The sequence below is a fragment of the Colossoma macropomum genome, unplaced genomic scaffold, assembly GCF_904425465.1.
Source record: "Colossoma macropomum unplaced genomic scaffold, Colossoma_macropomum, whole genome shotgun sequence".
In the NCBI taxonomy this organism is placed as follows: Eukaryota; Metazoa; Chordata; class Actinopteri; order Characiformes; family Serrasalmidae; genus Colossoma; species Colossoma macropomum.
Window position 1 is genome coordinate 40,369,135 of NW_023494785.1, and position 22,884 is coordinate 40,392,018.

The 22,884-nt window shown below is 40.4% G+C and overlaps 1 protein-coding gene across 1 annotated transcript; it reads right to left on the minus strand.

The window, feature by feature from the left end:
• Positions 1-89: 89 nt before the first annotated feature.
• On the minus strand, positions 90-22,659 carry abhd16a (abhydrolase domain containing 16A, phospholipase). The gene is made up of 20 exons (XM_036594792.1): positions 22,521-22,659; positions 21,945-22,001; positions 20,536-20,602; positions 15,488-15,574; positions 14,006-14,091; positions 13,834-13,907; positions 11,569-11,676; positions 11,103-11,217; positions 10,121-10,222; positions 9,706-9,769; positions 8,885-8,934; positions 8,451-8,574; positions 7,668-7,772; positions 7,473-7,536; positions 7,310-7,366; positions 7,151-7,213; positions 3,762-3,838; positions 3,556-3,654; positions 2,564-2,610; positions 90-612 (listed from the first exon to the last, which is right to left on the minus strand). The coding sequence occupies exons 1-20, from the start codon at positions 22,620-22,622 to the stop codon at positions 529-531; spliced, it is 1,632 nt and encodes a 543-aa protein (XP_036450685.1). The 5' UTR covers positions 22,623-22,659; the 3' UTR covers positions 90-528.
• Between the last annotated feature and the right edge of the window lie 225 nt (positions 22,660-22,884).

Consider the following 22,884-nt stretch of genomic DNA (forward strand, 5'->3'; position numbering starts at 1 on the left):
CAATTGGAACACGAAAGAACCTGTTTCGCTTTAATGAGGGTCTTTTATCAGAAGCAGCAACGAGTCTTAAAATCTGACCATTTTCACTGTTTACATTAACCAACCACAAGGTCTCACAGCTTTATTATGCATGTTTAATACAATAACATTCAGGGCATTATTTTATGGTATGAATCAGGTTCATAAGAGTGCTCACAAAACGGAGGACAAAAAAAAAATGGACTGAGAGAAAAAGGGATTGGCTGAGTCCCTTCAGAACAAAAGCTAAGGCAGCTTGAATCTCAAGCAGCACCAACCTTCACTGTCTTCATCTTCAATAACCTTAAAAAACAGCGGTCAACTGCAACAGAAGTTTTCCCGAGGCAGATCATTTTAAAAAAAAATATCCTGAATTTAAATTAAAAAAAGAAAAAAAAAACTACCGGACCATGCAGACAACCAACAAAACACGATCTCAACAACCAGAACTTCTGACACCAAATTTCCTCTGAGGTCTTCATCTCTCTTTCCATCCCTTTCTTCCACTCTCTAAAGCTTCCAGGGCATGTGGAACTCGGAGATGGGGAGCGGAGTGCAATGTGTCGTCTCAAAATTCCTCATGTACTTTCGGGCCTGGAAGAAACAGGAAAAAGTGAGATGATCTGGACTGTTTCAGCACTAATTCTTTAAAGACCCGGTTCTTCTTTTCATTTTAGTCATCACCTTTACAGACACACTAGTTAGATCTATCCCAGCTGTTCAAACTGCTGCTAACTCAGCGTGACTGAACAGCTCATTAAGGATGAGATACAGATACAGATATTAAGGATGGGAATTTGGGCCAATTCTTTCGGCTGTTTTATATAACCAGGGCTTTAGGCTATGAGTAGAAAACGCAGGCTAACGTATAATGTTACGTATTAATAGCCCAAGTTAACAAACATGTATGGCCTGACCAAGGCTAGCTTGGAGTTGATACGCATAGTTTAAGTAACCATCAAGTTGGTAGCTTGAAGCTTTTAAGCTTTTTTGTTATAAGACTGACTACATAGGCCAACTGTAAGCTAACTAACATGTTTATAGGCAGTGGTCACCAGCCCTCCTTTCAGCAGGCTTCACTTCCAACCTCATCACTCTGAGTGACGGTGGAGGGAGGAAAATCCTATCCACCCAGAGAGAAGACAGGAACGCTCTCTTGGATTCCCAGCCACGGATGGCTGTGGCATCACTGGGCATCGCACTTGACGATACGGCCAACAGGACAGGGTTTGAGCTCTGAATTAGATTTTTAAATCAAGCTGTGCCAATTCACCTTGTATAAAAGAAGGCTTTTGGTGTTGCTTCACAACTCAAATTTTGGTGTCCGTGTTCTCCTGACCTACTTAAAAGGAACTCCATCGATTAAAAAAAAGTTAACGTCAACTAAATCATCGAGCGGTTTGGTGTGAAATGCTCCGCTCTAGAGAAACTTACCCATTTACTTTTGATCTGGAGGTATATTTAAAGATGAATTTATCAAATTAATTTCAAAATTTCTGTATAATCAAAGTAACAAGTGGTTTGGTGTGAAATGCTCCATTCTAGAGAAACAGAATTGTTTAAAAGCTCCCAATAGAAAGTTATTAAATGAAATGGTTATGAATACACAGCCTGATATCTGAGACACTGTTTTACAATAGTTTTGTGACTAAAACATATTTTAATCAATTTATTTTAACGCATTCATGTTGGAGGGACACATGAAGGGGCAGAAGAGTCCAGACAGAAAACTATTTTTTTCAGATTGACCATTATTTCACCATCATCAACGTCACTAAAAAACTCAGAAGACACAGAGGTTCACTGGTGGAGTTGGAGAGTAAATGGCTATATTTGCATTGTAAACATCACAACCTTTGGTTCATATCAGCACCAGCAGAGTAAAGAAGCCAGAGTCTGTAAGTTTCTCTACAAAGAACCATTTCAGGTCAAGTCACTCTGAACGACTTTGTTTACATCTCAACCACTGAATTATACAAAAAATTCAGAAAAATGATGGAATTCCCCTTTGAAGTGATGGTCATACAGTGTCAGAAACCACATAATCACATGTGTGTGACTGGAAGGTTGCTGGTTCAATCCAACAGGATCGTGACTGAAGTGCCCTTGAGCAACACATCAACCCCCAACTGCTCCCCGGGCGCTGCAATAGGGCTGCCCACCACTCTGGGCAAGTGTGCTCACTGCCCCCTAGTGTGTGTATGAGGTGTTTCACTGCACGGATGGGTTAAATGCAGAGGTGACTAATGTGGGACTAATAAGAGTCACTTAATCTAATCTTAATAAGCAAGTCTATATAAGGTCACTGAACAACGACACTGTTTGAGGCGAGTCCTGACATCAAGATAGTGGAACAAACTTCCTTGAAGCATTTAAATGAACGCTACTCTAGCACTTATTATAACAGTTCACTGCTGACGCAGACAAGCAACTGAGGGGACTGAAAGCACTGTGAGGTGTACAGCACTGCAACCTTATTTATTAGTACTGAGAATGTAGGCAGTGTAAAACAGTTTAATCTAGCAGAAATGACTTTTTCTCTTACCAGGAAAAGAGCGAGCTGCCGTCTGCCCTCCGCCGTCATGTCCTCACCTAATGATGCACAACAATATAATACCAATTCAGCATTTCTTCAGCATAAGTGGAGTAACGACCTTGTCTTGACAGCTGCTGCTTCACTGCTTACTGTGTTTTATGTCTTTAGCAGATGCTGATTAGAAGAAACAGTGCTGCATAGATTAGAGATAGACCAATATTGAGAGTTTCTGTTTTCAGTATCATCACAGCAAAATGTCAATATGTACAAAAAATGTTTTAAAAACAAAACAAAATGGTGAACAATCATTTAAAGCTGCAGTGTGTAAGATTTACTGGCATCTAGTGGTGAGGTTGCAGATTGCAACCAACTGCATACCGTTCCCTCACCCCTCCCTTTCCATGTATGTAGTAGAACCTAAAACTTTTCTGCCGTCGCCTGTCCCAAATTCATCTTGCTTCTTCCTGTTTTCTCTTCTTTGACGACGAGGATTCGCCCTCTTCTGCTTTCTCTTGTGCTAAATAATAAGTATGATCCTTCATTGGTCAAAAACTTGGGTTCTCAAACTTCTCACAACATAAAATGGTCAGCCAGCACCAGCAGTGACCACTGATTGTTCTTCTTTCAGTGACTTCCAACCGGCGCTACAGCGCCAGCAAATTCAAGCTACCACTTCAACGCGAAAGGCGCCTTCTAGAGCCGTGTTTGGTCTGTTCTGGGCTACTGTAGAAACATGGTGGCCCCTATGTAGATACGAAGGGTTCGTTCTGAGCTAACGAAGATACGATTCTTAGTTCCGTGTGATTATACACTTAAAAACCACTGCTTTGTATACGATATTCTATATCTCCTAATAGATCCCCCTAAATTTTACAAACTGCACCTTTAACTGAGCTTCTCTTACTCCTTTTGGAGATGCTCATATTTAAGCGTGTTCTCTGTAGAGGATGTTATTTTCACGTAGAACGACCGTATGTGTAAGTGCTGATCGGTGTGCTTACCGACGCTCCAGGGGAACGGCGTTTCTCGGTCGGTCTGATAGGACTGAAGCACAGACAGGCACCAGTCGTCATCAACCTCATACCCAATGTACACAGACTCTACAGGAGAAGAGCAGGAGAGAGACCATAATTCACTCCTCTGACAACCACCTCATTACCACGAGACATAAACAGGAGGAGCAGATGTGCCAGGAGTGAACACCCACCTTCCTCCACCTGCGACCCTGCTGCCAGCCACTGTCTGACCGCCCGGAGACTGTCCTCTGTCATTACCTTAGGATATCTGGGACACACAGGGAGAAAGTGAGTGTGTTAGACTGACCTAAAAAAAAAAAAACAAAAGTAGTGCATGTTCAGGGATTAGTAGCTCTCAGCTGTGGGATGGGGGTAATTCTGAATATGGCAAAGCACAATTTCCTTTAAAAACCTAAATAATTTTTAAAAAATGAAAGAAAAAATGATGCAAGTGCTGTTTGAGCACTGCGGCTGATATGACATCAGCTGATTGATGACATTTGAGTGTTTTTTCATAAAAGCCGCCACAGCTGTGATACTGCGCTGTGAATGAAGACGCACACACTGAGCTGTACAACAGTCTCTCTTAGCCTAACTTACCTCTATCAGCACTACAAAACATCCACATTTGAAGCTCTTCCTAGTCTGAAAAGGTCCGCCACTTGAAACAGACTATTCAGTTACATCATATCACAACATATTTCTGCCTATTTATTACTTTATTTAGCTAATACAGTAGACTAGGGGTGCAACGATTAATCAACTCAGTCGACTAAAATCGATGACCAAATTAGTTGGCAACTAATTTAATAGTCGATTTGTTGGTGACGTTATCTTGTGTTTCTCGCGCTCACTAGGAATGTTTTGACATTACCGCTTACTAGAGAGTTAACAAAGGTGCGATTGCAGCCTCGAGAACAAAAAGAGTAGCATTTCATTCTTACTCCGAAAAAAAAGGTTGCAAGTTGTGCAGTTTGTTGTGGCGAAATGCTTCTCTCTGGAATCGTTAATGAGTCGGAATGAAAAAGCAAGTAACTATTATTCACAACGACCCTGTTCACTTTACAAACAACGTTTACAGTTTTAAACACGGCATCACTGTCTTAGGCCCAGTCCCATTTCACCACTCGCCCCTACCACTCAGCCCTTAGCCCTCTGTTTTGCGAGTTCACATCTAGGGGTAGGGTGTCCTGATTTTTGTTGAGATAGAGGGGTGGGGCGAAGTGTTAGGGCTACATGGCCCTCCAAATGGAGGTTTTTCAGAGACTCCAAACAGAGTGATATGAGAAAGAAAGAAAAACCGGCAAGATGGCTGAACAAGAGACCAAAGAAACCTACAAATGTGAGAATTTTCTGTTAAAAAAAAATCACGATAACCACTGTATTATCTTAGTTTAATGTCATTTCAGTGTATTATGATTGTATGTATGATTGAAGCTGGCGAATATCTGACTTCAGCTTCATATCACTGAAGAATTAGGGGTGGGTGATAATAAATAATTGCCCCCCTCTTTGAAGGCGTATGATGCCCTAAATGTAACTAAAGCCCAGCAGTGAGGAGCTGAACTTTACCCTCCTCTGCTGTCACTGCAGACTGGCAGGGTCGCCTACAGAGCAGCGCTGGTAGCTGTTAATGAAGTAATGCTCTTTATTTGAGGACCCATTTCATAGAGGAAGATTTCAACCACTACACCTCGTAACTCCATTCCAAGGGGTTAGGGTGACACTCGAAAACAAGGGGTAGGGGTAAAAAGAAGAAATGGCACTGGGCTTTAATGTCGAGGCCACTGGTGTGTTTAACATCAGTGAACAGACAGTTATACGATAACTTTATGATACCACAATATCAAGTGAAAAATTATAATAGTAACACTAATAATAATAACAGAACACTGCAAAAATAATTATCATTATCACCAGTACTATTATTCTTGCTACTTTTGCCACTGTTATTAGTATTATTATTAGTAGTATCATTATTAATATAGCAGACAACTGGAAAGTATTCTTTATTGTGTAAATACTAACACACACTAGTAGCTTCTTCAGTATGGAAGCAGTTTTTAGTTGTTCTCTCCTGCAGCCTCTCCTCGTGTTTGTTTTCACCTCTTCACTCATCCTCAGTTCTGTTTGCTTTACTGCCCTGTGATGGACTGGCAACTTGTCCAGGGTGTTTCCTGTCTTTCGCCCAATGAGCGCTGGGATAGGCTCCAGCAACCCCCACCACCCAGAGGGATAAGCGGCTTAGAAAATGTGTGTTTGTTTCCTATATCTAACAAATATATCTCACTATTCCAGGCTTGTTGTGATGTTTACTCTGCGCCCGTTGGATGGGTTTTACCAGCTTATTCGTTCTGCTTTGTCGTGCTTAACAGTTTCCTGGTTCACCGGGCTTGAAATGACGGACCAATCACAAGTCAGAATGCTGTCCAGGGTAAACAAATGTACAGCGCTCTTTTACGAATTATACTTTTTTGAGCAAAGTGACATCTGACTGTTTATCCTTGGTTAAAGTATATCTAGAACTGTCTTGCTGCTCTGCTCAGCAGCACAAACACAGCAGCGTGTGCGAGCCTTAAAATGACCCGAAATGTGTCCATATGTAAACGTCTGAAACAGTGTAAAAGCACAACATATTTATTAAAATAGTAGCATATTTAGAAAGTAGTCTAAACAAAGACGTTCCACGCCACTGTAGAATTTTGACCTGTGCTTTACTTTAAAATTAGCTGGGTTTGTCAGGGAAGCTGCGAATCTGGCAACCCTGCGTGCTGAGAAAAAACTGTGCGACAGAGCGAAACAAAAAGTTAAAATGGAAAACTTCGCAAAGTAAAAATATGTGTGAACACGACGCAGCGTGACGGGCAGAACTGAACGGGTTCACGATGTTCCATGCACGTGGCACACGGCCAACAATACATCAGCTTCATACCCACAAAAACATACTGATTAATGTAAGAGTAGCTGCAAGCAGCATTCAGAGGTGCAGTTTGTCTAAAACACCATTTCGTTGAGTTTGAGTTATTTAAGCTGTTCGTGCTCACTTAGTTTGTTAGTTTGGAAACACCCTGGACAGGCCACCAGGGTAGACACACAGACACACCTAGGGGCAATTTAGTACATCCAATTGGCCTGACTGCATGTCTTTGGACTGTGGCAGGAAACCGACACAGACATGGGGAGAACATGAGAAAGGACTCTGGCTGCCCGGCCGGGGAATCGAACCCAGGCCCTTCTTGCTGTGAGGCAACAGACTGATGGCTGTTGTTTCGTTTAGCCTCCAATTGTAATCATTTTTGCAGGTGAGTCGTAGGATCACAAACCCCTCATTACATTTTTTGAAGGTTCGTGGCGCTACAGCTCTGAGGACTGTGTAGCACAACTGTCTGCTGTGAGTGGAGGACACGGCTGCTACTACTGCTTTTAGCCAAGTTACACTTAAGCGAGGTTTAAAGATCATAGAGTGCCATACAGTATCAGAAACCACATAAGACAGTCTACTTGAGATTACTCAACAACTCAACACGGTCGGAGGGAAGTGTGTGACGTGCTGAAAGAAGTGAATGCAGTGCAGGCCCACCTGTGCTGGAGCAGCCTGAGCAGCAGATCATTGCCTCTGTTGGACATGATGTCTTCTGGTCCCCTGAATCAGAGCAACAGCAAAACCACACTCAGTTCAGCTGACAAATAAACCCAAACACGGTAAAGATCGGGCTGTTCTGCGTTCATAAGGACTCACGTGGTTGTGATGATTTCGTCTTTGGTTCTTCTGATCAACAGCACTGGTCCCTGGTACCTGGAAAACGGTCAGCTCAGTCATGTGGGTGCAGTGCTCAGCCCAAGCATATCATCCGAGCAGATCTCTAATGTGTTAAATGAGTGTTTGATGTGCTGGGTCTTACTTGCAAAGCTGCTCTGCATTGTTCAAGTTCATGTACTGCCGGACTGTGTGGGTCACCAGCGGCCCTGTTTCAGCACACAGACACACACAGTGCACAACTATCAGGCACCTTCTGACAGCAGAGGCCATCACAACAGCTGTAAGTGCTTTTTATTATCAGTTGTGAGAAGAAATGAAGGACGGGAGGGACACTCACTCCAACTCTCCGGCATGACCTTCAGGGCCAGAGGCAAGAGGTCATCAAACGAGGCGTCCAGAACCAGCGCGCGGATCTCAGGGTACGACATCACCGCCCAGCTAGCTGAAGCAGAGACGGAAAGGTGCAATAAATACATACGATAACAACAGAGCAAACATTAAGCATATAATGAGTTTTGTAATTACAATTATTATTATTATTATTATTACTACTATTTTTAAGTCTGAATAGATATTCAGTTTCAATAATAATGTTGCTGCAATTATAATCATTGTGTCATTATTATAATATAATACTAACATGCTAAAATACTGATGGTGCTAATTATACATATATAATTCTATTTAATTCTTAGAAATGTTATGTAAATATAAATATTTTCAAATATAAGTATATGAATATAATACTCAAACTAAATACTAAATAATACTAATAGCAGGTCATTATTATTAACTACTATTACTAGCATTTAATTATATAATCAATTTCAATAATAATAATAAAAATAATGTTTATGTTGCATTAATAATTATATCATTATATAATCGCCATAATAACAATACAAAATTATTATAAAATGATCATATAACAAACAACAATAATAGTTTATGTAGCATCTTTTACACTCAGCTCTAATGTGTGATACATGATATGCACAAATAAAGACCCATGAAAAGACATGATATTAAAAATAAATTATGCTAAAGATTAACAATTCAACGATTGAATTAAACGAAGTATAACTGCACTGTACATTAGAGTAACTGGTCAATAATCTACCTGTGAAGCCCCCTATTGACCAGGCGTACACAACAATGTCGTTTAACTGGAAGCCCAGCTTGTGCACAGCGAACTGAATCACCACGTCCATGGCGTTGGCCTCGTTCTGAGGGAACGGCACGCCCTGAGCAAGAGAGGGACAAAGACGTGAAGACAGACGGCTTTAAAGAGAGACACTGCTGCGCTGTCAGACTGCTGCTACTTAAAGGGCAAATGACAGATGACGACTCATTAGGGTCATTACAGAGTAATGGGGTTAGTGTCTTAGGGTCAACCTGAGACGGTGCTTCGGTCTACGATGACAGATGCACCGAGTCAGGCTCTCTGACCCTGAGATAAGCATCAGGTAAGCGGTGAAACCTGAGTTTCCACATAGCAGAGTGTTAAAGCACAGCCACAGCAGCACTGTGTTCATCTGACAGAGGCCAGCTTACCGTACTGCCCGCAAAGCCTGGATGATTCCAGCCCAAAACTGAGTATCCACCTGGACAGAGAGGCGCAAAGAGGCAAATCATGAGCTGTTTTATGAGGCTTTTCATGAAATTAATATCATTTAGGGTTCAGGTGAGCTCAGCTATCAGTTTCCCCCTCTTACTCCACATGTAGTCCATCAGACAAGACATGTTTGGTGTCTGAAGTCACTTCTTTGCTTTTACACTGGAGGTGCAAGGCTAATTAAGGCCCAATCCCATTTCACCCCTCGCCCCTACCACTGAGCCCTTACCCTCTGTGTTGCACATTCATGTCTAGGGGTAAGGTGTCCCGATTGTTGTTGAGATGGCGAGGTAGGGAGAAGTGTTAGGGCTACGTGACCCTCCAAACGGAGGTTTTTCAGATACAGTCCAGACAGAGTTATGAGAAAAAAAGAAATTAAAAACGGCAAAATGGCTGAACAAGTGACCAAAGAAACCCACAAATGTGAGAATTTTCCCCATTAAAAATTACGATAACCACTGTATTATCTTAGTTTAATGTCCTTTCAGTGTATTATGGTCCTTTTCTTCATAACAAGTACAGAAAATAGCTAGTAGTGTGTTGATGTCTCAGTAGCTAGCTAGCTAATTTTCCCATTCCACCTTAAATGGTGCAGCAGTTACATTCTGACCATTTCATTACTTGTTAGCTGCTACATAACACCTGGTAGCTTCAGGTACCAAACAAGTCTTGGCTGATCAGACACATTCTGGGTTAAAGGGAAAACTGTGAAAATTTGCCTTTGGGCCAAACAACTGCTTTAAATCCTGACCAGACTTACCGTCCAGTGGAGTGTTCATGCAGCCCACCTCGTAGAAGCCTGCATTCCCCTCACAGCAGATCACCTGTAACACAACGTATTTAGAAGTATACATCCAGAGGTGGGCAGTTCTCATGACTCATTTACATGGATTTGTCCTTTCCTGAGTACATAAGTATGTAATCATACAAAGTGCAGAAGTATATAAAGTGAGTAAAGAAATCATTCAGTTACATTTTAGTCCTTTGCTTTGTTTTAACGTTCAATTCTGTTTTGTTGGTTCAGCTCACACCTCTGACTTTGGAGCTCTGACATTATATTTCATCATATAGAGAAGAACAGAGTATCAAACTTCAGTTTCTATGCTGATATATGCTGGATAAATCCAAACCGTGCAGCACCAGAAACACAGGTTTTCTCTCCCCAAGGTTCTTACCAGAGTTTTGCCGTTTGGTACTCTTTCTCCCCTCCGGTCCACAAACATAGTGTCGATCTCATTTCCATCACACGATATCAGCTTGTTCCGCTGTCCTTCGTACTGCAGCGAGCACAGAGAAACAAACACTCATTTTACCTGAACACAACAAGTTTAAACTGTCCTGACTTTGTAGTAAATCCAGAGAAAAATCTGTTCTAATCTACAGAACCAGGAAAACACTCCTGAGCTTTTTACAAAAACTTTCATTTTTTAAAACTGAAAGAGCAAAAGCATCTCATTTTGGTTACTGAGGTTAAGACTGGAGTTTTAGAGGTTTAGAACATTTGTATTACATATATATATATAGTACATAAGGGACATGTTACATATAGGTAATTACATTTATAACAAATAAGATATCGTTATATATATCGTATATATGACATCTTTATTACACATAAGTATGTATATATAACATATATAGGACATATTATACACAGGTACATCAGTCCATCAGCTTCTCTGCATACTTTGTTACCCTGTTCTTCAGTGGTCAGGACCCCCACAGGACCCCCAGGTATTATTTGGGTGGCGCATCCACTGGTCTGAGTGGATCAGACACAGCAGTGCTGCTGGAGTTTTTAAACACTGTGTCCACTCACTGTCCACTCTATTAGACACTCCTGCCTTGTCAGTCCACCTTGTAGATGTAAAGTCAGAGACAGCAGTTCATCTGTTCAGGACGCTGCCCACAGGACGCTGTTGGCTGGATATTTCTGGTTGGTGGACTATTCTCAGTCCAGCAGTGACACTGAGGTGTTCAAAAACTCCAGCAGCACTGCTGTGTCTGATCCACTCAGACCAGCGCAACACACACTAACACACCACCACCACGTCAGTGTCACTGCTATGTTGAGAATGACCCACCACCCAAATAATACCTGCTCTGTGGGGGTCCTGACCACTGAGGTGCAGATGGATGGTGTCTTTTTATATTTACCTCCTCAATAAGTCTGGCTTGTCCCTGTTGCAGCATGGGTCTCATGGCCTTCTGCAGCAGGCCAACAGAGCCTGGGTACAGCATCCTCCGGCCAAACGAGTGAGCTATAAGATAGCTATACACACACACACACACACACACACACACACACACACACACACACACACACACACCATTTATAAGTATCTATAAATAATATCTTTCTCTGAAACTGCAGTTATTTGTGATTACATCTTGTTTTTTTCACAATATCTGTATTAATGACTCAGTTTATGCTGCAGCTAACTGCTGCTTAATTTCTCTTCAGCACGATCAAAAACAGAAATTATATTCCTGCAGCCTGTTTGGTCAGATTCTGAAGAGGAATGTGTCCAGTCCAGTGGATCCAGTGTTATCACAATAACACAATCTCTCTCGTTTTACTTCTTAAGGGAACGTGGTAGTAGTGTTTGTACGTTTGTGTTACCTAATGATGTGGCACGGTAGTGTTCGTACTGAATTCAGCAGACTGTCTGTGGCCCCTCTGTGTTTGGGCTCCGGCTTCAGCAGCGAGACGCCCCCCTTAGACAACTTCCTGTTAACACAGCAACAGTCCGTCAGCAACAATGAGTAGGAATGGTTATCCAAATATACAAATGTTTAAACTTAAAGGGGAACTCCACCGAATTTGCAAAATAATCATTCAAGCGTTTAGATGTAAACAAAATCATTCAGAGTGCTTTGGTGTGAAATGCGACCTTCTAGAGAAATTTACAGTCAAATTTGTTCACCATTGGTACTAGGAACCAGACGTCCGTATGTGTACACTACAAAATCACAATTTTATTTGCAATACAAAATGACCAGTGAACTTACATGTGTCTTATAAGGTTTTATATGTCATGCTGATAATGTTTTTGGGTACTATTTTTCCTTGCAACGCCCTGCATGTACCTCTCCACCCCGCACGCCTTTTGTGCTGTTTCGGTTGGCGGTGTTGCGTCACACGGTGTCAGCAAAACTCAGAGCTTACTGTGAGAAACATTATTCAACAGAGGAACCGTGACAGACCACAGCTTCACCTCGCTGTCCTACCCCGTAAACAGGTGAGTACTATAGTAAACAGGTAGTCCTATAATGGTGACCAACTCTGACTCGGTAAATTTCTCTAGAAGGGCACATTTCACACCAAACCACTCTGAATGATTTTGTTTACATCTAGACCATTGAATGATTAAGCCATTTTGCAAAATCGGTGGAGTTCCCCTTTAAAACTTAGTATCGTTTCTTTAAATGGGGAATCTGAATAAGGCATGTGTGGTCCGGGATAAAAAAATAATTAATTAAAGAATTAAATAAATTGTGTTTGATCCATTGTAAGTTTTTGACTAAGAGTACAGAGCAGTAGAGAATGTGAGGAGTAGCTTATAGTCCACCAGACACCAAGAGAAATTACCTCCAAACAAAGCTGTATATGGAAGATTTTACAGAGCAAGTTGTTCTCATCACTGTTTTATAGATCAGCTCAACCATCAGGTATGGCCCACCTCTTACAATACAATGATAAATCTTAAACCTTCTATATCAATTTTTTTAATCATCAATGCTTCTAATGTTTTTCTCTTTGAATATATCTGTTTATATATACACCTAAATAAACTGCAGAAACACAGTCTTATATAGTCTGGAGGTGCAGCTACCCAGAATTCTTTACAGTTTTGATTTCTGTTTATTACCTCTTACTTCTCAAAAGTTCTATTATGGATGCATTTTGTATGTTTGTGTTATTTTAGCTATGATAGAGTTTTGTGCTCAGATTCATCAGTTCAGCCTGTATTTCTGTTACATTAATATGGACCATTAATATTGGGTTCTGCAGTGGAACATCTGTTTCTTTTGTCCTTTCGCTGGGAGATTGCGAGTTTGAATCCTGGCGCTGCCACAACAAAAAAAAAAAGTCGCTAATGTTTTCAAATGCTAATAAAATATAAGGTCGCCAATATCGGCCTGATAACATCAGCCTACCAAATATCAGTCGAGGCCTAATCTGGATGTCAAAAATGATTAAAGTATCCATGTCAATCAGCAACACAGACAGACAGACAGATTATAGAGCTGTAAAAGTTTGAACACTCCCAATTCCAATTCCACTGCATGGTACCGTCTCGACTCGCCTTTCTTGGTTTTCCATTTGGCAAAAGTTGGCACCTGGTGCCCAGTGCCTCCATCGAGGTTCCAAGCGAGCTGAGCCCATACCAAAGGGTGAGGTAAAAGCGCTACAGACGTACTGATTGGTCGGAGAGAATCACTAAACACATATGCTAGTGTTATGCATATATGAGATGCTAGCAGGCTAGCGTAGCCTCTTGCATCGCCTTTTTTGAGCGACCAGAATCGTCTGAACTCTGATGTAGTTTTTTCCCAAAACTCTCCAGTTTTTTTTCTTCAACAGTCTTTTGTGTTGCTGCCATCAGACTATTCTGAACAAAATTTGTCTTCCTCACGTCTTGGCAGTTTCATTTGGCGTCGCTATGACGACCAGCATTGAGGAGGCGCTATACCTGCAGTGGAACACAAAGTGGCTGGTACCAAAAGCGAGTCGAGTCGGTACCGTGGAAAAGTGGCTTTAACAATATACAGTGCATGTCATTTGTCTAGAGATGCCCACACTTCTGTACACGACTGTTAAAGGACACACACACACACACACACACACACACACACACACACACACACACACACACACACTTACGGATTGCTGACTTCTTTCCAACTGAAATCTGCCGGCCAGTGTGAGAAGTCAAAGTCATAGCTGGCGAGTTTTTTCTGAAGGGGGCGGAGAACAAAAAGCGCCACAATTAATTACGTCAGTGCTCTGAGTTGGTCTCAGTGGAGATGCTGCTATGACGTTGCCGAGGACTCACCTTGTTGCTGGGCGTGTGGTTCCTCCTGGTCTCCTCCAGAATGCTGATGAACTGAAGATACTCAGGGTTTCTCCAGCGACCCCAGCCTACCAACACACGCAGTCAAATAAGACTGCAGGTTATTCTACTGACCAGGTCCAAACTACACCACAGATTTTTCAGGACAGCGAATGTCCAGGGTGGCAAACTCTGGATGATCTGTATTTTATCATAATTATTACTATATTAATACTATATTACTAAATTTTTATTGAAATATCAGTACTTATACTTTTACTCGATTACATTGTCATACCTTAGTATTTGTTGCAAACCTCAAAGACCTGGAGATGTTTCTCCTGCCAATCATTTGATTTGTGTTTTCATTAATTATTTTTTATCAAAACATAAAATCCAATTTATTTCAGTGTAAAATTTAAATCAAATTTGCCACAACTATGCTAACTTATCTTTCAGGATTAATAGTAAACTATTTCCTCAACAAAAATCTATGTATTAATATGTTCTAAAAATCTGTTTTTTCTTTTTACTTTTATATACAGTCGTATGCAAACGTTAGGGCACTCTTGGTCAAATTCCATGTTTTGCTGATTTATGAAAATAAGTTAACATATCTTCGACAGAGAACACAGTTTTGCACATTTTAATACACAATTACTGTTTATTTGCTGAATTTAATGTGCTGGGAATTTTTTTTTAACCTTAAATGTGGCCTGAGCAAAAGTTATGGGATATTTTATATTTTATGTATTTTTTCCAATATGTTAAACTCAACACATACATAGAAATGGTGCACAATCATATTTAAGTGAGTTCTTACCAGTAACAGTTCAAACCTTTGCATACGACTGTATTTAAGTATGTTTAAATGTAGATACATTTTACCTCCGTGCCTCAACTTTTATTGAATAAAATTTTGATGCATATTTTTCAGCACAATTTCTCTGTACTTTTTCCACCCTTGATAACGTTTGCTTAAAAATACCTATTCCTTACTACCTTATCAAATCGTATTATGACAGAGCACTAAAGCACTGTATCATCATTAGACTTGAAGGCATTTTTATTGTACAAAATATCATATTTCACTTTTCTGAGGTTTCGCAAACAAGGTATAAGCAACAAAATGCACCAGCACATCAGCCACATTTAAAAAAGGCTCTGGAAAGTTGACTATAATGATTGTTTGAGATTTAGTGTTTGTAAAACAACCTAATCAAGAAGAAACAGAAGGAAAAACTGAACTATCAGTAAAAAAAAATTAATAAAATAATACGACGGCATAATGTATTGAGGTCTAATCAGCCAACAATCACTGTGCAGTTTATGCAGTTATTATATGCTTTCAGAAGCACTAACGATACTAAAAAAATATGCTAAAACATGTATCGTGACAATGATATCATATTGCTTATTGTCAACCTGGAATCAAACAGAAAATGTTGTGAAGAGTTATGATACTGTATAAATCAATCAGCTCACCTCTTAGACAGGCTACTCCCAGCAAACACACCAGCACTGTGCCGACATACTGAGTGACCGGAACTAACTTGCTGCTGCAGATATAGCCTGAAACACAGCAGGTCAATATTTCATCAGAGAAAGTTACTGCTAACAACGTTCCACAGTTCCAACCTCGCGATGTGATTGGCTGAGAAGCATGTATTACTTTCATTCTTAACATCATTTGAGCACAGCAGCTGCCCACATTGTGGGAACATTTCATGATGAATGGACCAACAGAAATGCTCCAAAAACGACTTCATACTGACTTACATTAAAAGTTAAGAATGTTCTTTGCCTTCTCCTGTAAAGCTACTATTTTAGAGACACCTGTTTTCTTAGATAGCAATAAAATGTAAGTTAATAACTGCATAGTTGTTTACATCACTGTATTATGACCACCTCCTTGTTTCTGCGCTCATTGTCCATTTTATCAGCTCCACTTACTGTATAGGTGCACTTTGTAGTTCTACAGTTACAGACTGTAGTCCATCTGTTTCTCTGCATACTTTGTTAGCCCCCTTTTACCCTGTTCTTCAGTGGTCAGGACCCCCATGGACCCTCACAGAGCAGGTACTATTTGGGTGTTGGATCATTCTCAGCACTGCAGTAACACTGACGTGGTGGTGTGTTAGTGTGTGTTGTGCTGGTACGAGTGGATCAGACACAGCAGTGCTGCTGGAGTTTTTAAACACTGTGTCCACTCACTGTCCACTCTATTAGACACTCCTACCTTGTCAGTCCACCACTCAGACCAGCGCAACACACACTAACACACCACCACCACGTCAGTGTTACTGCAGTGCTGAGAATGATCCAACACCCAAATAGTACCTGCTCTGTGAGGGTCCATGGGGGTCCTGACCACTGAAGAACAGGGTAAAAGGGGGCTAACAAAGTATGCAGAGAAACAGATGGACTACAGTCTGTAACTGTAGAACTACAAAGTGCACCTATATAGTAAGTGGAGCTGATAAAATGGACAATGAGTGTAGAAACAAGGAGGTGGTCAGAATGTTACGCCTGATCAGTGTACATTCAGTTTACATTCTAGAGTCTGTATTTCTGACCTTTGTTCCAAAGTGAAAAAATGACGAAAGTGGCAAAAAAATGCCAAAAAACTATTTTTCTTTCTTCAAAACAAAACTGTGTGCATAACAATGACTTTGAATCCAATTCAAATCATAATATAATATCTCTCATTTTGCTTACAAGCTAAAATGTGGTATGAAAGACTAGAATCCACAGAATCCACTTCATTTCACAAGATTTCTTAGCTTGTTTGATTGAACTGAGAGAGCAAAACGACTAATACATAAGTAGACAATCTACTAACTAACCAATGCAAACAGTTACAGCACCAAAGTGTTGGAGTACACTCTTAAAAAAGAAGGTTCTTCAAGGGTTCTTTAGTGAAGGAAATCGTTCTATATTGACCGTGAACAATCAAAGAAAGATTAAGATTAAAGGGTTCTCTGCATCGTGAAACGGCTCTTCAGATTGATGAGGAATGTGCTATCGGTGGTTCTATATAGAACCTTGCTGAAAAGGGTGCTGTATAGCACCAAAAAGCGTTCTTCTATTGCAAGCCTGACATCTTAACAATAGCAGAACCCAGAACCATTTTCAAAAAAGTTCTACATAGAACCATATACAACACAGCATGAAATGGTTCTACATGCTTAAAAAAAAGATGGAAAGTAAAGGGAATGGTTCTATTTAGAACCATGAGTTATGTATAGAATCATTTTATGCTTAATTGGTTCTTTGCATGGTGAAATGGTTCTTCAAAGTGATGGAGAATGTCTTGTATATATGAAATGGTTCTATGTAGCACCAAAAAAAGTCCTTCTATTGTTGTGATGTCAAGCTTGTAACATTAGAAGAACCCTTTGTTGGCGCCACATAGAACCATTTTCAAAAAGGCTCTATACAGAACTGCATACAACACATTCTCCATCTCAAGAACCATTTCACAACAGAAAGAACCCTTTATGCATGTATAGAACCATTTCATGCTTAAAGCGTTCCTTGCATTGTGAAATGGTTCTTCAGATGGAGAATGTGTTGTATATGGTTCTGTGTAGAACCTTTTTGGTGCTATATAGAACCATTTTCAAAAAGGTTCTATACAACACATTCTCCATCTCAAGAACCATTTCACAACGCAAAGAACCCTTTAAGCATTATATGGTTCTATACAGAACTAATGGTTATAAACAGAACCATAGCTTTACTAATGAACCCTTGAAGAACCATCTTTTCTAAGATTGTGTGTAATGGTTCTTCAAATTGATGGAGAACGTGTGTATGATTCTATACACTCTTAAAAAAGGTTTCTTCAAAGATTCCTTAGTAAAGACAATGGTTCTGCATAGAATCCTGATTACTCAAAGAACCATTTGCATGCTTAAAGGGCTCTTTGATGATGCAAAGAACCCTTTAAACACAGAGACGTCTTTTTGAGTGTTCATGGTTCTACATAGAACCATTTACTTTACTACAGAACCCATCATTTTTAAGTCTACAGTACAAATGCTTTTGTTCTGCCAGGCTAAAGAAGCTAATACGACACCGTAAATCACATTTAATTACCTTTCATTCACAGCGACTCAGCAGCTGCGCAGCTCCTGCAGTTACTCAGCGATATTCTATGTTTCTTCAACAGCAGCATTATATCATATATATATATATATATATATATATATATATATAACCTTTTTCAGTCGGTTCCTAAACTAGTCATCTAACCGGAACAGAGGATTCGGTTCCACAGCGGAGCCCATCTGTACGAAGCCACCTGACAAAGAGCTACATGTGATGCGGGCTATTACACAGACGAAGCGCGTTAAAGAGATTAAGCAAACAGATGGAACAGGCCGATGGTGTAACAGTATTATTAACACATGACTCATTTGATATGATTAGACTCAATGAGACAACCATTATACCGTAAGCACTTCGTGTAGTGAAAGAAAACCATCATCTATTATTCATGTCCACATCCTCGTCGCTGTGGACGATCTGGGAGGTCCCGAGAACTGGATCTGGAACCTGGGTTAAAGATAGTCTGGCCAAAAATTGTACTTTTTGTCAGCAGAGACATATTTGGTGTCTATAGTTGGTTTCACTAGTTCTGCACTGGAGCTACGATGCTATTGTAGCTGACAAGTAATAGAAACTAATGTCCACCAAACTTGGACATTTGTCCCTTTACAGATAACAGTGTGTCATAGACGCTAGCAGGGCTGCACGATAAATCGTAATTTTTTTATCATTATCATGACGAGTTTCTGTGATAAACACATGGCGAGAGCGGCGATGCCAGAACAGATCTGCCTCAGAAATGGCTCTTCAGATTGATGGAGAACGTGCTGTAGATGGTTCTATATAGAACCTTTTTAAAAAGCGTCCTATATTAGCACCAAAAAATGGTTCTTCTATTGTTTCGATGTCAAGCTTGTTACAACAGAAGAACCCTTTTTGGCACTATATAGAACATTTCACATTGCAAAGAACCTTTTTATTATGCCAAGTAGGAGTGGGAATCTCTAGGCACCTCACGATTCAATTACGATTCAGAGGCTGTGATGCGATTATAAAACGATTATCGATGCATCTTTTTTTTTCTATACAGGATTTCTATTCTCTCACTGTGTGACGACCTGGTACTTTTAAAGCAAAGTATCTGTAATGATCCATAATGAATTTACTTCCAATATCTGTCATTAATAAAACAAATGGAAGTGATGTGGCAAGTGAACTAGAAGGCTCTCATTCAGTGCTCTTAATTGGAGCACAAGATGCTGCTGCCACTCATCTGTGATAAAATGCGCAGTTACAGTGAAATAAGATCCTGTGGTGATGGATGTCCACACAGCACGTTACAGCTTTTCGACCCGTTTTCTTTAGTGATTTTATAACTTCGGTTTTGGTCTCGTTGTAAAGAGTGGGGGGGTCGCTGTGTCAGTAAAGTATCTTTGAGATGGGACGTGTGCAGCATAGCGCGAAAGCCCTGGTTCTCAACGACTGAGAACTGACGTGCAGACTGCAGGTCATACAGCAACGCAGACTTGTCTGGCTAGTACTGAACAAAAAGGCAAAGAGACAGACGAACATTTGGAGACAAATGGACTTACTCGTATTTATAAGCAGCACAGTTGGTTTCCTGGTAAGTTAAATCTGCAACGAGAGACTGTCACACACTAAAAAGTTACGAAGATGAAGTCGCTTCTCTTTCGAATTTTCCTGTTCCACCTTAAATGGTGCTACATTTACATTCAGCGCCTCTGTCAGAATTTAAGGTGGAACGGGAAAATTCGAACAAGAAGCTGGAGAATAAGAAGCAACTTCAGCCTCATAAAATGGTCAAACGTTGAGAGACCTTTTACAAGAAACTGTTCTACTTTTGAGGAAAAGTGTCCAGGCGGAGATGGGAGGAAAGCGGCTAAAGCTTAAAGCAGAGCGAAGAAAATCTGAGTTTTCTTTTTATATTTTTGTCCTATACTAGGACATCAGCACATACTGACACGTACTGGACATTAAATGTTGCGGCTCCCAAAGTGGTTTGATTTTTGTTGAAAGGACAAAATGTCTCTTCTTATCATTTGTGTTGTGACTCCTGACCTAACCTGGCTTTAATGCAGAGGGAGCCGGTCGGATTTCTCACTCTTCCAACTGTGTCTTTGTTATGTGCCGCCGCAGACTGTCCGGGCGTTGCACTTCCGCACTTCCAAGTTCCACCTTTTGCGTTCCGTCAACATCACGTTATAAATTAAATATTTAGAAAATTGATTTTTGACATTCGTGAACGGATTCAGAATCTTTCACGTCTGCATCGCTATGCATCTAAGAATCGATTTTTCCCCCCACCCCTAATGCAAAGGGTTCTTTGAGGGTTTATGGTTCTACATAAAACCATTTTCTTTACTAAAGAACCATTATTTTTAAGTGTGTACATCTGCAGTAAAGAGGGACCTTTATACGTTATATTTCTGGCTAAACCCTTTATTTAGTTGTGTGTTTACCTTTTCTATACAGATAGCAGAGAATGAGAGGTGAGCTGTAATAGGACAGGGACCACAGCGCTGAGGCCTGCAGAGAAAAAACAAAACAGGACTTTGGTCACTCTTAGGACAGACATATGACTCTCAATGCAAACACATGAATAACAGGTCTTAAATGTATGAAACCTGAATGGTTATATTTCTATAGTCTCACTTCAGACAGTGAAGACGTGGTTTCTTATGCAACAGGAAGGTATATCATGACTTAAATGTTTAATATCTTACATCATATTAGTCAAGAAAGTGGGCGGGGCTTGTCCTATCATAGTAAAGTGGAAGGAAAGGGCCAGAGTAAAGTGGGCAGAGGGAGGCGGGGCTTATCCGATTATAGAGTGTGCTCCATGTACCTGCCCAATCTCGCTGCATTTTACTTGGCGGGAAGGACGGAAAACCTCATTTAGACGGAGTGTCAGCAGCGTTTTTATATCGGCTCATAAGTAAATTGTTGCATAATTGTAAACTGTCAACGATTAAAATAAAAATGTCACTAGAAAAGTCACAGAAATTGAGATTTTACCAATATTTGCCAGGGATTTCCTGTGTTCTGATATGATGCAACTCAGCTGGAGCTTTTGAGCGGCAAAAGAAGCACGCACCGGATCGTGTGTCGTTTATAAATGGAGTGAAAAACAAGCCCACATGGCACAACCGGCACACATGCATGGTGGATACAGCAGTGCTATAAAGTAATTTAAGAGATTACAGCGGGTGGGGCATATTCTATACACACCCATCCTCAAACAGCTGTTTTTATTTTTTTTCATTTTTTTATTTCTGGGGCTTATTTTGTTAGAGCTCAGGCACAGCAGTCATTAAAAAATGTTCTGAGCTTTTATCGGGAGGAAAACCTTGTATCTCCAAAATGGTAACTTTACAGTAGATGGAAAAAACCTACTTTACTTTTAATGTAAGTCAATGGAACCAGAATTTTTTTGAAGGAGATTTGGGCCGTTTCCTTTGGTCCATTTATTATGAAATTTACATACAATGTAAATTTCAAAGAGACATTTTCAAATTATGTCAAAAACTGACTAACGATACAAGGTTTTCTTCCGACAGCAGCGATATGTTTAGTAGTTGTCAGGAGTGGGACTACAGCGGTTGATCTTATTCATTTTAATCCTGTTTATTTTCATTTATTATTTTATATTATTTACTTTATATATTTATTTATATATATATATATATATATATATATATATATATATATATATATATATATATATATTTTACTTTTTTCATTTAAACAAACGCGTGATGTTTCCAAAGTCGGTGAGTAATCGTGCTGAATAACCCTAATCTTAACATCGACCAAAACAATCATGATTATGATTTTTTGCCATAATCGAGCAGCCCTACCCCAAACTTACCCAACCGAGGATGTTGTCCGTGTGCCTTTCCAAACTTCTTGGCAGGTAATCCCAACCCTGAGAATGAACAGGAACATTTTTTATTTTAATTAATTAAACCAGATATTAAATAAGCTAAGTAGCTCGTTTCGATTATCTTGATAACAGACTCAGTATCTGAGCTTCCAGCTGTATACTTAAGCTATCTTACTGTAATACAGCACAACCTTGAAGTTCACACTGAGACGCAGCTTCCTATTCGCTGGCTTCTTGTACGAATTTTCCCGTTCCACCTTAAATTGTCACAACTGCTGCACCATTTAAGGTGGAACGGAAAAATTCGAACATTTCAGCCTCGTCACACTGAGACAAGTTAGAGACACCCTTTTTCTATTTAAGAGCTAAAACAACACCTAATTAAACACGTTTCCAATTTATTTACATTCATTTATAACTGGCATTAGCCTGCTGGCTAACGCTAGCTAGCTATCCCCTTCACTGTCAACACAAAATCCTGCACTTCCGGTGCTGCTCGCACGAATTGAAAGCCAGTTTTCAGCCGTTTCGGGAGCTGTTAGAGAGGAGAAGTGTCCATACCCGCCTCCCTGCTCTTCCTTCGGGTCGGGGCTGCTGAGGTGGACGGTGAATCCGATGCAGGCTGGGCCCGAACAGGCAGCGGAGCCACAACCAGCCGGCCATCGTTTCTCGGTCGACGGCTACGGAAGCCGGAGTGGCTGAATTGAGCTAATTCAAAACATTCCAGCTCTGTGCGCTAAAGGTGGCGGTTGTCGGCAGGGATGGGTTGGACGATACCACCGATTCGATCCGATACAGAGGCTGCGTCCCGATATCGATACTTTTAATAGCGTCTGTGCACATAAAGGGAGATTACCCTAGTTTCTTTTCACTACTATACAGAATGACATACAGGCTACACATTGTAAAAAGATGGCTCTAAATG